General features: G+C 42.6%; 1 protein-coding gene across 1 annotated transcript in view; it reads right to left on the reverse strand.

The window, feature by feature from the left end:
* Positions 1-4,203: 4,203 nt before the first annotated feature.
* The window catches only part of Crb1 (crumbs cell polarity complex component 1), a 187,088-nt gene continuing 173,582 nt past the window's right edge, over positions 4,204-17,709 (reverse strand). Inside the window, exon 12 of the mRNA NM_001107182.1 lies at positions 4,204-4,679. Coding sequence (NP_001100652.1) covers positions 4,464-4,679 — 216 coding nt within the window. The 3' untranslated portion in view covers positions 4,204-4,463. The remainder of the gene's footprint in view (positions 4,680-17,709) is intronic.

The raw sequence follows: 17,709 nt of genomic DNA on the forward strand, positions 1-17,709 counted from the left end.
TGAAGTTTCCCTAAACAACAAACAGAAATGGCGAATAAATATATTTAGAAGTGTTCAATATCCTTAGCCACGGGGACAACAGGTACTCCATCTACCAAGTGTGCTTACTGTAGATAGGCCCATTTCAGTTATAATCATTACAATGTGTTTGTGCAATGGAGACGTGCTTCTCATTTCACAGATTAGTTCAATTCGCCTGGGTAGGACCAGTCATCAATTGAAACCTGTTTCTTAACCCCCTAACTGTCCAAAATAAAAGCCAAAGTCTTCTTTTCAACATTGTTTCCTGCTTAGATGAGGCATAATGCATTTCATTTAGCAGCATCTGTTAGCACAGCCTGGTACCACACTAGCATCACAGCGAGTCCAGCCAGGATCCCTTCCTATCCTCAGAATCCTCATCACAACGTTGATGCCTTCCAGTTTTGCCTCTGTGCCCCATGACTGTTGTTCTTCAGTTTCTGCAGCTGATGCTGATTTCAATCATGGTAACAGTGACTGAACAGAGTTGGCCCCTGGGACCATTTCCCTCTCTCTTTAAGAGGAAAGAGGACTTGCTGAACAGTAGTCATGTAAGGAGTTTCGTGGGGGCAAGCTTGACGCCTGATTTAAGTGACAGTCACTTGTCATTTCCGGATGCCCTTTGTCCTCATGGTGATTATAGAAGCCACATGAGAGGCCTCCGGCAGCAGCTTTTCTGTTGCTCCTTGTAAACACACACCAGATGTATCTTTCACATGGACTGTCCCAGGACCACAGTTTCTCTGGACAGGAAGGAGGAGGGTGGTGTCCACTATACCAGAGCTGTACTGCAGCCTCTGTGACCCTTAGCATCTCTGGACCTGAGAGGAAACTCACCACTCAGAGGGAAGTTGAGCATAATTATGTGGTCCTTTAATAATATACTAAGTGTTGTCGCTATGCAAATAAATACAGAAGACTCAGGACAAATCAACCACAGAAGCACTTACATTGGTCTTAGCTACTTCATTGATAGGAGTGGTTGTGTCTCAGTTATCTATAACTGCACCCTGGAACCTTTAAGTAGTGCTTTCAACAATGACTGACTCTTAGGAATCTGCCATGACTGGTTCATTCTCTGACTTAACACAGCAGGCAGCAAGCTCAGACAGCATGACACACTCTCCCTCCCGCTGCCTCCCACCTCCCCCAAATCCCTCCAGACTTCTTTGCCACACAGCAGTCTTTGGGACACCTTCTATGAGCTGCAAGGCTCTGGTGCCTGATCTCAAGGTAGTACAGCACCATAGTTTCATTTCCAGGGTATCCTGTCGGCTAGAACAGTAGTACGGATCACAGAGCCAGTGTAAATTCAGGGGGAAGACAGACTCCACCCCTCAGGTGAGCAGGAGATGAGAGAATGGAAAGCATCATCCTAATATGAGCAGCAAGAGAGGCAATCTGAGCTAAAGGGCACACCATTTGTGATGTCAGAGTTGGACTTCTGGATTTAAGATGAAGTCTTCCTTTTAAAGACCATTTGGTGCAAATCCTTTGTAAGATGAATTCTTTAGCTCTGCCAGCGTTGAGTGTTTTTACTATTTTGCTTGTGTTGGATACACATACTCGGTGAGCTAAGGCAGCTTGTAAGAAATCACTGTGTACATGTTGGGACATTTTCAATATTGAATCACTCATAATTTATGACCACTTGCATGTGTCCGTGTATATGTATGTAGCATTTATGTTGGTGACATTAAGCTTATCCCAAAGGAAGGTTAAAAACTGGGTTATTCAACATCTTTCCTAAATGAATTTCATTACTTTTGGAGTTAGTTCTAATTTTCCATACTGGTGCTAATACCAGTTAGACCAATTTATATTCTGTATTTTAAAAAACTCAGAAATTGAATTTTTTAAGTAAAAGTTCATTTTGCTTTTCCTCTATAAACCTTCTATTAACAGGTTATTGCCCCAGTGGGATTCAAAAATGTATCTATTGGCATACTTCACATGTAGACATCCACAGACATCTGCCTTCTGGAATTTTTGCTTAACACAATTTGAATATTGAGGGGGATCAGAGATTAGGACCCTAGATCAGCTATAGAGCTAGATGGCACATATCTTGAGGGAGTTCACTGATCTAGAAGGCACGCATCTTGAGTTCACTGGGACTTGGTTTGTGTTCGTATACTCAGGAAACACTGGTCACACTTTCACTGAGTTAAATCTCTTCAAGATGATACATGTTGCTGGACAACAATTCCCATAAAACGAATTTCCCCGACCAACTACAGTCTAATGAGAGGAAACAGAAAGAGAAAAGATGCTGTGGGGAAAGAAACAGAGCACAGTTGGGGCTAACTGGGGCAAAGCAGGAAAGGTACTGCGGGGCTGGGAAGAGAGGCAAGAGGAAGGCCAAGAGGCCTAGTTGTCCAAGATGGTTGTCTCCTGTTCTAATCTGAGAGCTCAGGGAAGCCTGTTGCCATGTTGGTGGCGTGAAGTATCTGAGTGGGAAGGAGAAACAAGTGTCTGCGTGCGGGGAGTAAGACAGAGACAGGGAAACAGGGAAATCTCTTCTGTAGATACTCAGCTGACAACAGAAGCTGAGGAACAGGAGGTTTTAAAGAAAGCAATGGCTCTTGGGAGAGAATCCAGTGATTGATCCCATGATCCCACATTTGAAGTTATAGGACTTCTTGTACTGTGGGGAAACTGCTAATACAAAACAAGCTCCATGATTGTCTGCATTGACAGTCGTTGGGAAAGACTTAAAGTTTATGTCATTTCATTTAGCTTATGTCCAATATAAATGTACATATATTTCCATTTTATTTCATTTATACTATAACAGTGTAACATGCATTTCAAAGCATATATAGGATACAGCCATCACAGAATAGATGATAGGCAAACAGAAGGCACAATATTTTCTCCTTGAGGGTGCACAAGTGCCCATCTCACTGCAGGGTCCTCTTTAGATGCCATCTCTGTTGGGCATTATCAAAAGTTCCTTGGAGGAAAGTACCTCTGTTTTCAGACTTGGCAAACAATTTTCTTACTGTCTTAAATTCTGTCTAGGAAGTGTCCTGACTGCAAGCAAATCTGCATAAAGAATAATGACTCTAAATGACGTAGGCAAAGATGTAATTCATAACCAAGTTCTTCAATTGTTCTTTACTTCTCTTACATGTAATATCCCAGGCAAATCAAACAAACAAACAAACAAACAGACAGACAGACAGACCACCAACCACCAATCAACCAACTTACTGAAGGAACAACAACAAAGGCAAGCTTGGGCAGAACAGCTCTATTTCAATCTTATGTTATGGTTGAGTCATGTTTTAAACCATACATACTTCTCATAACTTTCTCTAAATCTGTGATTGAAGGATAAAGCATACTCTCATTACTATGCACAATTAGATCAGAATGTATATGTTTCTTTGTCTCTGTCTCTCTGTCTCTATCTCTGTCTCTGTCTCTGTCTCTCTCTCTCTTTCTCTCTCTGTGTGTGTGTGTGTGTGTGTGTGTGTGTGTGTGTGTGCGCGCGCGCTCGCGCGCGCACCTGTGTGTTATATCTATAAGTGGTGTGCATATGGTCTCATGTTTGGGCAAACATGTAAATGTGTACACATGCATGTACAGGCAAGACATTGACATACAGAGTCATCTTGACTCACCGTTTGCCTTTCATATTGAGTCATGTCTCTCACTTGAAGCCAGAACTTATCTGCTGTAACAGTTTAACCACCTTGCTCCATTGAGCCCTTATATCTCACCTCCTAAGGCCTAGGATGACAGGCAGGGGCCATACTCACCTGACACTTCTGTGGGTAAGGAGGACTCAACTCCAGTTCTGACACTTACACACCCCTTGCTTTACTTAGGGGATCTCCTCAGGTCCCATTGGAATCTTTTACCATAGGATAGAAGTTTCAAAATTAAGCTGAACACGGTCGGACACACATATTTCCAGAGTTCAGGAAGCTGAAGTAGGAGGGTCCATGTGATTTGAGGCCAGCTTGGTCTATATAATGAGTCACTGTCAGTAAAACAACAACAACAAACAACATCAAACCAAAGCAAAGCATAAAACCTTCCTTACAAAATAAGAAGTGAAAGTTATATTCTAGTTTTTCTTCTTGGCTCTACAGAATTAACGGCACTTAGTTACTAATCATTTTATGTGGATTACCCAAGAAAGAGTCTAAGGGGAAGCCTCTGGAGTTTTTCTAAAATACTGTGTTCTCTGTCTGGAAGATGGTTTGCTAATTCTGAGGCTGACAGACATGACACAGGGACACTCTTCTGTGAATGGATGACATAACTAAACAGTCATGTAAGGCGAACCCTCAGGAAGGTCTATGAGGTATCTATGGAAACCCTTCCGACAGTTCCAGTAAGTATCTCTACTGATGTAAAACCACCTTCGGTCCGGCATGACCAGGGTACTCAACATGCTCTGCTCTGTTCTGAGAGGAGCAGGGGGCTTCCTAGATGAGCCTTTCCAGTGCTGGGGGCGGCATCCTGCTCCACATTTCCACTCGAGGGCCGGCCTTCTCCTGACCACTGGGGCTGTAGGTTCCTTGAGTCGCCCTCTTGTTGGAAGCGATAAGAGAAACAATTGCAGCAAGCAAGAGGATGAATAACAGGACCAACGTTCCGGAGCCCACGGCGGTGATAATGCCCACGAGCCTGTCATCAGCCAACTGCAAGGATTGAAGGGATGATTATGTGAGTTCTAGAGCAAAGGTTCATGCTAGGATGGTGGTACTATGGGATGGATACCAAGGAGATGGAGCAGCAGTGTAACAAGACCAGGGAGTTCCAGACTTTTCTGATTAGCAAGTCATGCACACACGGCGCTCGACGTAGCCTCTAAGGTCTGCAGTGAGAAAACGTGTGTGAAATACTCTGTTGACTCAGCGCTGCTGTCTGGATGACTAAGATCCTTCATTTAAACAGAAAAAGATGAACCCATATATGTGCAAAATCATCCTAAATTTATTGGACTGTGACATTCATGATTTGTTTCCTCCCCTGTTCAAGCTTATGATTTTGAAGCAACAACATGATTGTTTTAAAGCCTGTGGGAGAAAGATTAAATTAGCTGGGTCTTGAAGAACACTTCCCTAGAGAAGGAAGACTGATGGGCGACTTTCAAAATCGGTTTCTGGGTCATCATTTTGATTTGGATGGGATGTAACAACTGATGTTTGTAAAAGCAACTGTGTTTCATGCTGAGCCCAGACACAGAAACATCAGCAAGAACCCTCCGGGACAGCAATGGGTTTTCCTAGTACACAGAGGTTGATACAATGTCCATCGCAGTGTGTTTGTTACTTTAGCAAAGCAGCAGCAATCTTTCGGTTTAGCACTAGGTTATAAGGAATATGCATAGAAACATTAAGGAGAGAGGCAGTACTGTGTGGATTGTTTAAATAATGTGTTGAGACTACTACTTCTGGAGCACAAAAGCAGGAATAAGCTGTTTTGCCTTCCCACTTTCCATTTAGCTATCTGTATGAGCCTTGTCTCATTGCTCATTACAGACAACAGAATGTTACCTATGCAGACAGTGTTTAAATGTTCTGGGCAATTTAATATCCTTGCTGTCTTTAATCATTTTTATCGTTGCTATTGTCCCAGAGTTTGGTTCAAATAATACTATCAATACCACACAGTGATGTCCCTGTAATGTTTTCTTTGATCTAGTTACTATAAACCTTGCTCTTTTGTGGTTTTCTAGCTTTTCAGCTACTCATCAGTGTATATCAATTATGTAGGTATCTATAAGCTAGAATATAAAAATACAAAGATATCAAGGCTGAATCTAGATCTTCATTTTTGAGGATGGGGAAAAAAGAACATCTGATGGATGAGGGAAGATTGGAGAGAGAGAGAGAGAGAGAGAGAGAGAGAGAGAGAGAGAGAGAGAGAGAGAGAGGTGGGGTGGGGTGGGGTTTGGGGGGGAGAGGGTAGAGGAGGTTAGACAAAATCAGAAGAACCTGTAGACCAGCATACAACCCTTGGCACTATTCCCTGGGGCTTTAAGACAAAGCATTCTTAAGGTGTTGTTGTCACTGTCCGAACTCAGCTGTGTCCTTTTGGGAGTAAACAGCTGTTGTCCTGGATGAATGAGATAGGACGCTTATATCCACACAGGCAGGAGACAAATCATTTTGCTTTCTTCTGTTTTTTGAATGTTTCTAGACACTTTTGTGTGTCACTAGAAAGACTGATTATCCTGGGGAAGTAGAACCCCTATGCCCTAGCACAATATATCTGGAGATGGTAACAGGGAACCTGGGCTGAGACCTCGATGGTGCCCACACTTCCCTGTGCAAACCTGCTTCCCTTTCTTGGTGGCCTGTGAGAAATCAAGACCTTGTCTGTAGCTCTCTCACCACCCTGAGAAACGAATGAGGGAGCGATGTCAAGAGCTGAACTCTGGCTACACCTCTGCCACTCTAGGCTGAACACTGACGTGGTTAAGGGGAAGAGGCTAGGCTTGGATTCCTGGCTTTGCCTCTTATTTACGTGAACAACAACAACTTATTTCACAGTTGGAGAACTGCTTATTCCCCTGTAAAGATGGGTATTGCTAATGACTTAAAAAGATGGGACTGGGCTCACTTGGGCAACACATATACTAAAAGATGGGACTAAACAATAGACAAAAGCCTAAACTATACAAAGCATGGCTGTGTGTTCTCAATAGCTGTCAGCAGACAGGGCATATTATTGTCCAGGATCTCCAGGTCTATTGATTTGTACAGGAACACCTCAGCACTTGACCATGAAGACCATCTACGAACCTAAGCAGCCACTCTAGGTCTCCTGCAAAAAAAATTTTTGGTGAAATAATTCTCCTGACTCTCTCAAACCATGGCATTAAGCATGGGGTGAAGTAAACAGCATTTTCAAATTGCTTTAGGGTTGGGGATTTAGCTCAGCGGTAGAGCGCTTGCCTAGCAAGCGCAAGACCCTGGGTTCGGTCCCCAGCTCCAAAAAAAAAAAAAAAAAAAGAAATTGCTTTGAAGACTTTTTGCTTTTGAGTTTCCATGATTGAAGGGCTATCGTTTACTCTGTTATTCTTCAACAATCCTATATGAATATAGAACCAGATGGATCCTATGATAACTCAAACCTCAACGATACATGGACTCATGATCCAGTTTTCAAAAGATAGGACCAGAACGGCAGGGACAGGCCATGTTCTAACACTGGGCTTGTCAGCATTTCCTTGCAATGGTATATCCAGGTTAATAATTTTTAAAGAGACTATATAATAAAGATTACTTTTCTAAAAGATTTTCATCGATCTATAGTCCCATTCTCATGCTGGTATCTTTAAAATGTACACGTGCATATTATTTACAACTAAACTGTGATTATCTTTAACTCCTTAGAACTAAGTAAAGAAATGTTTTGCTTTGATTCTGAACGCTTTGGCTTAGCTGTAGCCATTTGGGAGAACGTGGAACAATAAGTGTATTAGAAGCAGCCTTGAAAAACTGTGGGGCCATAAGGGTTTTTATGAAGACTCACCTCACTCTTTCAAGGAGCGGGAGGTAAAAAAAAAACAAAAAACTTGCCAGTGTTCATTTAAAGTGAAGAGAGTCACAAATGGATGGTGTTACCAGGTAGGTCATTCTCCCAAATGTGGAACTGAAAAAGCAATCAAGAGTTCCACTTTCTTCCTGGCCTCCTTTACACTCACCTCTAACCTGACATCTGCCACCTGGAACAGGGGCTGCTTGTGAATTTGTCCCCACCCCCATGAACTGCCACCGAGTGGTGATGATGCTGGTTTTCTTTTCTTTTTCTTTTTTTTTTTTTAATGAGCCTTTGTGGTTAAAAATAGTGGCTATTTGGCTTCTGGAAAAGGCTATGGTGGATTGAATTGACTCAAATTCTTCTTGAAGCTCAGTTCCATGTCCGGTGAGTAGGAACATGCAGAGACAGTGAATGAGGTGTGGGGATTGTGTCTTAAAACAGAAACTGTGTCACTTGATGGCAGTCTAGGGTACAGCTTCGTCCTGTGAGTTTTGGTTGTGCGTGACGTATACATTTAAATGTTGCGCAAATAACCATAAAACGTTATTATGTGAATTGGCGGTTAGTGGAAAAATTACTTCCCACGACTGTTTCCAAACACCGCTTAGAATATTTATCTGTACCTGCATATCAAAAGCAGTAGAAAGGCATCACGTCAACTCTCTTGCCAAATTAAAGGAAGCGATAAGAACCCAGCCTTAAGACTGGAGAGAGCAGCTCCTGGGAATCCCCACTGTAACAATTAGATCCTCACTTATGGACGGTGAAACACTCCCATGCAGGCCTGAATCCTTGAACTGCATCTTATCAGCGAGTTGCTAGAAACAGGCGTTTCCATAGTAATGCTGACTGTGCCAGAGCTTTGTTTTTAAGATTATTATTGTGACAGCTGCCAATTTTTAACTATAAATACACTGTTCACTTTACAGTTTGGGGGTTGGGGGAATACTGTACTGAAAATTTAAAGGAAGAGACTTGGGAACTGTTCTCAAACAGCAAGGAGGGGATTTAACCAGATGTTCCTTCTACCGAATGTAAGACTCAGGAAAGAGAAGAAACAGTGGCCCCAGAGAGCTCATACACCTCTCCCTAGGAGCAGCCACGGTGGACAGGAGGCAGCTGAGGAGGGCTGGCACTTAAACTGTACCCACATCTTCATCAGTTGGGTCTGCTGCTCCCTAAAACACAGCTCTCTCTGGGGTTGTTGAGAACATCTAAACAGTGACGTCCCCCTCCATTCCCCACAGAACTGTGTAAGAATGCAATTGGCAGCCTTCAAAGTCCCTCACCGGAATATAAAGTCTTTCTCATAAACGCTCACCACATAGTCGCAAGTCTTTACAGCTCTGCTGTTTGAAATTAGGATTACCCAGGAGAAAAAAGAAAATACAAGACTGATATAGGACAGTCTCAGACAGACACAAGCTGGAAAGTAGGGACCTTCTCATGGGTGTCCATGCCAGGCACTGCCGACGGGTCTATATTGGGGGCTGTATGGGAATCAATGAGAAAAATATGAACTGATCCAGCATAAAGTTAACTTACACACTCATTAGCCCAACTGTGGCCTGTTTAGTTCTGTAGACTTTCAGGAAAAAATGCTCATTCCAGATGTGCTGTGATGGTGACGAGAAAGGAACACAATTCCTGAATTCAGCAAACCAAGATCTGAGCTTCAAACCATGAGCTCCCTGGAAGTCCAGGACTGCTGGAGTTTCGGGGCTAATCACTATGACTTAAGTTTTGTGCCGTTTCCTGACTCTTTTCAACTTTAGACACAGAAATTAGGCAAAAGCTAAAAGCAGCTAGGAGTCTGAAGAACATGGCTTTCATATTTTACTTCTCGAAACAGGTGGTATGAACAATATCACTGTTTGCCTTGGAACATGAGACCTCATGAATAAAAATTATCTCTCCTCTCATGCAAAAACCAAGTTCCAGTCTTCCAAACTCACTTAGCTTGCAACATGCCTTACAAATTTATTGACTAGAGATAGTAGCTTGCCGTTTCTTTTGACCTTGGGTTGGGGGCTTGCCAGATGTTTCCTACACAAAAACAGCTTTAATTCTCCCAGTATGCGGATGGATGATGGAGGTGTGACTATTTTCTGTCACCCTCCCAGGAAGGCCTTCCCTGGGGTCACCCTTTTTACCTGCAGTTAGCTTTAATCTCTCAAGTGCGTGGTGCTGTGGCGTCTGCCCACTGTCCACATGCCCTGCTGCCACAGGAACTCCGCTGAGGTACAGATGCTCGTCGTCTCACTTCTCTCTCCTTCCCCTCCATGCTCCCTTCTCTCCCTTACGCACTGGAACAGTGCGGATCCCACCCGCGGATGATGGTCACGTGACAGGGGTGAACAAAGTACCCATCCAGCAGCAGCACCTCTGGAGCTGCTCACTTCCCAAACACTTCCTTTCTCCTGAGATTTAAATCTCTCCAAAACCTAAGCTTGTACTCCACAGAAGGAGGAGACAGTTTCCCCTGGCTCCCAGTAAAGCTGTTAGGTAATTACTTCCTGGGGTGTTGGTGGCAGCGGAGCTACTGAAGACTAAAAGAGTAAGGAAGCTGCCACCAGCAACAGTTTCCGAGACCTGGATATTTCTTTGCATCCATTAGGCAATCTATCAAACCATTACCAAGGTCCGTGTTTGTCTCAGAAAAGCTTCCTTGCTCGTACTCCCTGTGTGCTTCCTTTTAGAAATCGGTGTTTGCCGATGAGTGATCCGGTGTGTGTGGATGATGCAATACCACTTAGAGGTAACACTTAGAGGTCTCTACCCTGATTCCTTCTCTTCGGTACTCTGGGGTCAGACCCATCCAAAGCCAACTCCTCCGCCACTCTCTCTTGTCTTTTCTTCATTTCCATAGTCCTAGACCTGGTTTAGTAAACGCTATCTTTGACCTAGCTGAGTAATTTACCCTCCAGTCACTTTCTCTTCCACTTGAGTTGCCACCCCTATAGCCCGAAGAAAGAACAAAGGAAATCAAAACACTAAAACCAAAACCGAAACCAGACCTTACCAGACTTAGGCACCTGTAAAAACTAACCCACACCACACCTTAGCATAGCCAGTCTAAATTGCTAATTTTAAAATCTATTTTCTCTCTATGTGAGTCTTTTTATTTTAAATTGCAGGATTAGTGTCTCTGGCTACAGCCTAGATGGCACCCACTTTCCGCAACAAAGTAACTCTCTATTTTTGCCACATCAGAATCAGGAGTCATCTGCTGGTGCCATTTTCCAGTTCACCAGAGAGCACAGCAGGACAGGATTTCAATCAGTCCTCTCCACTTTTAGAACATTACTCATTTGTTCTACTGCTCACAGGCAAAATTCTACCCCAGACGACTATGAGGAAAGGGTATCTATTTACTCTGGAACTTTCCAATAATACAAAACGCAGAGCTTTGCACAAAGTGGTTGGCCACTCACTATTGACTCACAGCTGTAAGGCTCATCGAACTGCTTGATGCATTATTAAATTATTTTTACATACAAGAAGACTTCTACAGTGCCCAGAATGTTTAAGGGTGGGGCCATTTCCTCATCTGGCCATGCAGTCACTCTTTTGCATTTTTACCGAATGACTCCTAAGCCGCAGAGATCCTGTAAGATATTGGAGGCAGAGAATGAAGTTGTAATAACCATTGTCTAACAGAGGTTCTCACTGTTCAATAGTTGTGTGTGTGTGTGTGTGTGTGTGTGTGTGTGTGTGTGTGTGTGTGTCGGGGATTGGGGAACAAATCCACAAGCAATCGGTGTTCTGCATGGCAAATGCTAGGCTGGAGGTAGGTATAAAGGATGTCTAGGAGGGAGGTTGAGCTCTTGGCATGGCTTCGTTTTCTCTGAGGCAGTTGCTGAGAGGATGAGGGGAAGCTCTTTAAGCAGAAAGAAATATCATAATCCTTTTCCTTTAAGGAGAACAACAAACATGGCCATAGTACTGGGATATTTCCTAGTTAGGCAGGTCCCTCTGCAGGGCCACAAATGCAGGATGGAGCAGAGTGGCTAGAGAGACTCTTACTCATCCTAGGCACAGAACAACTTGTGGACATCACGGGCAGCTCTATTTGTTCTTCCTCAGTGAATTGGGGAGTAGCTTCCTGTATATTTTCTCCTGTTTCTTTTTTTCCTAATCTATACTGTCTGTGCCGGTTATCTGAAACACTGGCTTCATTATTCCTGTTGTTGTTGTTGTTGGTGGTGGTGGTGGTGGTGGTGGTGTGTGTGTGTGTGTGTGTGTGTGTGTGTGTGTATCTTCATATGCCAAGAAGTCTTCTCTTAAGATTGATTTTCCTTATAAACTACATCTGCCATAGTATATACATTTTAGGAAGTGATCAACGATTGTGTCAATTATTTTATACATAAGCTCAAACATTAGGACATATTCAGCATCAAATGAATTTAAAAAGCAGAGAGACACTTTGAACTTGAGTAATACTGAGGCCCATGACAACTGACAGCTAAGTGCAGTTGATTTTACCCTGGTTTATTCGGGAAGGAGACTTAAAAAAACATTATTAGGTAACTGTAGAAATCAAAATATGAAGTGTATGAGAACTTAAATTTCTTGGGTGAAATAGCAGTGTTGTAGCTGAAGAGAAAAGCCTGCTGTCAAAGAAGAGGCTTGCTGAAATACCAGGTGGTGAAGTGTGAAGCCTGCAACCGATACTGCTTGAAAAAATAAAGGATGGGCGCAGAGAAGGCCAAACAAAGGTGGCGAAAATCTCAGAAACTTGGCTGATCTCGGGGAAGGCTCTTTTGCTCCCCCATTTCCTTCTGATTTTCTTTATGAGATTGTACCTCCAACTGGAGTTCATGTTCCTCCCATTGCCCTGTCCCTGGCTGTTCTAGAGCTTGCTCCATTACCCTCCCCCCTGTGCTTTCATTCCACAGCAAATGCTCTCACTGACGGACAATCCTGGGCGCTCAGTGTCAATGCATCCCCTTGCGTGTCCATTGCCCTTCTTAGAATAAAACCTGTACCTTGCTCTTTTCTCATCCACCTTTCTTTCTTTCTTCCAACTTTCCTCAGCAGGCTGAAGGGTGCTGTGGATTCTTTTTTCCTTTCTTTTTACATTATACGATGGGGGAGGGTGGCGGGGGGAGGCGGGGAGAGCGAAATTTCTGGCATCCCCGTGGCTTATCGCATATTCCTTCCGCAGAGGTAATCTAGTCTGTGTCATTGCATTTATTGCCCCCAAATCAAAACCAGTTGCCAAAGTAATGAAGGTCCATTGGTTTGTGTTGACTTAATCCATGTCAGAGAGGCTGTAGGAGCATATAAGGATAATTTGACCAGTAAAAGGAAGGCCATAAAAATGATCAAAAAGCCAATAGATACGCTGAGAACACCAAGCTTATTTTACTGAGGATTTATGACCAACTTATCAGAAAATTATTTGGTCCAAGTCTACATTCAAATAAGTCCGTCGGTAATTCAGCAAAGATTCCAACCTTTGGGGTGGGGGGTGAAAGCCTCCTCTAATGACATAGCCTGGTAAACCCCTAACTTACAGCACATGTAGTTTAATTTTCAACAGTTGTGAGACTGCAGTAAATTCAGCTTTTGAATCACTAGTCCCACTTAGACTCAGACCTGCACTAAATTACCGGAGCAAGGACGGCATGGGGGCACGAGCGGCTGCCTCGTCCCCTTGACATAGCTAAGTGTTTATTAATCAAATTGGACTTAACTACAGGACACACCCCAGATGGTAGCAAGTGCCAATTCCTGTTGAATCCCCTCCCAGAATAAGTGGATGGCAGATAGTCAGAATCTGCCACTCCATGTCAGCTTGGCCCCAACTCAGCTCCAGGGGTTGTATTTTATTGACCAGAATCAAATTGGCTTCCCCTTGTGTAGGTGATAGAGTATGGCGTCAAGTCACCCATGTAAAATGTATAACTTTAACTTTGACAGCCTGTCATTGAAGTCCTTGTTTATATAATCTATTGTGCCATTTAGTCTATTCTTATTTTAAGGAGAAGACGTAGAACTAAAACCCATTCTGCTAGTGTTTCCTTGATGGATGCCTGCACATTGCACCTTCCTGTAAATAATCCTGGGACTGGCTATTTCTATCGTCACTGTCGGCTTCCATCAAATTATCAGACTTTCGGGTTTAAGCTCTGCCTTCGGAAGATGAAGGATGTGCATGGCGCCGCAATGGGGAGCTTTTCACAGCACGGACATTGCTTTTCCAAGTTTGAGACTTAGTGCATCTAAACAGAGGGCACTGGGCTGCTGAAGGTGGGGTAGGTTTGCATTCCCAGCCGGCAAAGATAGAAATCTTCCCATTTCGAGGAGTTCTTAAAGCTGTACCTAGTTTTAGAGCTGAAGAGTCCTTCCCAAAGTTGGTATTTGAAATGGGTAAAAGTCTAAAATCAGCAGGGTTGGGGGAAGAAAAAGAATTATGTTTGACTTTACTAACAGTTTACCTCAATGTTCAAGTGCCCAATTGGGTAAATACTTTGTTTCTATTAGCACTGAGGAGTCTTAAGTATTTCTTCTTGGAGGAGAGCAAATGCAAAATCTAACAGCATTTCCTATGAACTTAAAAATATTGTCAAACTACAACAGATCTTTCTTTATCCATAAAATTAAGACAAAATATAATAGACTGTTAAAAATTAGATCTGATAATGCAGCTGGAAATTACACTTGACATTTCTGAGTCTCTAAGTCTGTGTGAGATGTACAGTGAAATAATGTAGCTGACACTTGGTCAATAGAGGGTGGGGAGCAGAAGACCCCTGCCCCTTCGTGACAAAGTGTCAAGGGCAAGTTACAAAAAACACCTCTTCACCTCTGGTCAGTTGTCAAGGTCTACTTTAATAAAATGTAGATCAGAGCTCTTACTTTTGATTCAGCTGAGACCTATTTAAGGGAATTAAATAATGTGCCTTCATCATACTTTTGCTTGTCCAGTTAGCTAGTAATAGTCTCAAAACAGGATTTTCTTTCCAGACAACGTTATGGCTAAGGACATTTTGTCCCATCTGCAGCATGCCAATATTTGACACTGTCCCTCTATACCCCCAGGATATTGAAGTGATTGTTAAAAAAAGAATATTACCTTTACTATGTTAAATGATCTGAAATCTGGGGGAGCTTTTGTTTTCTTAAATCTCCCAAAGGAATTTGGAATTAATTCATCCTCCGAACGATTCCCGTACCTTAGATCACACCCATTTACTCCTTTGGAATGAGTTTCCCTGGGTCCTGTAATTTTTCAATCCAGTCACCATGTGGACTGTTCATCTCAGGGATGTGTCTGGGCTAGGAACCCCAGGAAAAAAAATCCGTGATTAGTCACCACCTTGAGAAATCCTCCCCAATCCTGTTTACCAGGATCAGTGCCAATTCTCCAAACGTGCTGGGAGCTCGCGTTCTTTTCAGGGTCACCCTGCCTGAACAGCACAGATTAAACACACAGCCTTGGTATTTTCAGTGTTGTGAGGAGACACATTTACATTCCGCTGACAGCACTGGGTGTAAAAGGAAGCCATCTGCTGTGGTTTAACAACACTGGGATGGGATCGCTGCAGTCTCCACAGGAGAAAGTGAGCCGCAGCAGAACTCAGCTCGAGTCCTCTTCTTTGTGTGGTCCACATGGGCAGAAACCACCACGACATAAAAAGAAGCTTGTGTACTTGAGTGGATTTTACTTGCTGGTCCTCGGTCACTAAGTTTCATTGCCCACTTTTACTAATATTTTTGATTGTTACTGTTTTAAGGGTCATTTTCCTAGTTTCCGGAGCCTAGAATAAATGTGTTATTTTTACAAAAATGACATCTACACCTTTGGTTACTAGTGCATTCTGTCCAGGTGATCCATGTTTCTAACACAGTGCTCATTTTTGACAATGGCTTTACCCATGAAGTGCTTGAGAACTAAAGGGTGGTATAAGGAAAAGGGAAAATTAATTTACACACTAAGGATCTAATATGTTCTGGCATTTTTGCATGGCATTGCATCTAAATTTTCCCAATTTAATAATGTAGACACTGCTTAAAGGTTATTTAAACAGTTTATCCAGAGTCACACAGCCGGCAATCTGAAAACTTGGTATTCAAATTACAGAGCGTGTTCAGTCACAGAGAGCTGCATCCCTTGTAGGAAACCGAATGAATTAAAAACCCAAATCTACCCTGAAATTTCAGTTCTTAGCAGTGTGTGGCATATTTACACGGTGGCATGGTTGTTCAAGTGTCTTCTTAGGGGGAATACTTTCATAGTCATGTTTCCTGGCTTGTCATTGTTTCCTTAATTCTTTTAGGGTTTTACGTAGGAGAACAAGCTTCAGTAGAACAAGCTAGTGTGTAGGAAGGTTTTCTTTATAAATTCTAGGAAGGTGCGTAGTAAGTATATAGTTGGTGACTAGAAAGGAAGTTGTCTACACTGTGTGTGTGTGTGTGTGTGTGTGTGTGTGTGTGTGAGAGAGAGAGAGAGAGAGAGAGAGAGAGGCACTGAAATACTCAGCAGAAGAACAAAGAAAGAGACCCATAATTCACAACTTTCAGTCCTATGTTTTTAACACCCAGCATGTCTATCAAGAAACAAAACAACCTAAACAATGCAGAAAATCTTCCAGGGTTGCTGCTCAGAGACAACAGCTCTGTGCTGCTCCCCAGTCTTAACACAGCAGAGCAGGCTGTGGGTAAGAAAGTAGCTGTTCACAGTGTCAGGAAACAAAGTATCAAGCCATCAGCTCCCCTTTTTAGGTGCAGCACTTAGATTGCAGCCATGTATTGCTTCCAACTGTAAATACTATCGGGGAAGCGAAGAAAGAGATCTTCACTCGCCATGGCTGTCTGAGCTCAGTAGATTACATGCCACTCTGGCGCTATTTGCTGAGACGCAGATAATTGTACCTCTTGTTAACAAGTTTCTGTGTATTTTCACTCCATCAGCAGGTTCTTGAATCAATGCCGATCGTAGGTTTGACTAACATCAGCATAATTTGACTTTGATGGAAAGTTTGAAATTTGTGCATAATTAAAAATTATACAACCATTTCCTAATGTCTCAAGAAAGGCAATTAATCCTCTTGGATGTCATAGCATTTATATCTGATTCCTCAAAACACATGGTTCCTTTGCCTCTGACTGACGACAGTGCTTTACTATGGTTTGAGGACAAAGAAGCACATTTAGGACAAACTAAGAATGCCTTTGACACTTGACCCAATGTGGAAAAGATTTAAGGTTTCCAAGAGCATGGGAGAAGGGCAATGCTGTTATATTCCCTGTGAGCCATTCGGTAGAGTTTCAAAACCGTTATATAGGAGTTCCCATTTTCTCATAACTGGAATGTTAAAAAGGAGACTGGGATATTTGGAATGTTATTTATGGGAAAACATGAACACATTTCATTGCATGTAAAAATATATGTCTTATTATTTATAAAGGATGTAAGGTGTGCCAGTGTGATTAAGTATATGAATTCTAGAAGCATTAATATCCATCAAGTATAGAAAGCATGCAAAAATGGGGAATTCATTTGATAAGGATGCTGACACCGTGCTCCCTACAATATACTTAAACAACCTCATGGCAATAGTAATGTTGTAGTCTCAGAAAGATAAAAATAAGGTTATTCTGCATCGTCCTTTACAGAATCTAGGAAGACAGTATCAGAAGTATAAAATATGTAACGGCCTAACTGTTTAATTCAGAAGAAAACACTTACATTTCTGTTGCAAAAAAAAAAAAAATTGAATTCTATCCTTGAGCTCCTGCAGTCCATGTTACAGAGCACTCTGGGCAATATATTTTCAAGATCCATGTGCGGTTATATTTGCCAAGCCATAGAAAACAACCCCCTTCCTAAATTTTGGCTTCTGTCATTGAACTTAGGCTGGCCTTGAATTCTTAGCCCTCCTGATGCTGAGGCTGTAGACACTCGCAGTGCTTGACTGTGCTACTCTTGAATTCCTTCTGCTCCTGTCACGTTGCAATTAAGCCTCTTGTGTTGGTTTGCAGTCATTCAAGTGACTTTGAACTGGACTGACAGACAAGGGATGGCTTTGTAAACTCAAGTGGAACTTCCCAGGATAGACAAAGACATGGGGAGATGCTCTCTGCTGCCAGATAGAGGAGAGGGCTAGCCTGATCTCTGTGTAGGACCTGATCTATTGCTACCTCTGAACCAATACTGACTAGGACTAA

Source organism: Rattus norvegicus, chromosome 13 (genome assembly GCF_036323735.1).
Source record: "Rattus norvegicus strain BN/NHsdMcwi chromosome 13, GRCr8, whole genome shotgun sequence".
Classification (NCBI taxonomy): domain Eukaryota; kingdom Metazoa; phylum Chordata; class Mammalia; order Rodentia; family Muridae; genus Rattus; species Rattus norvegicus.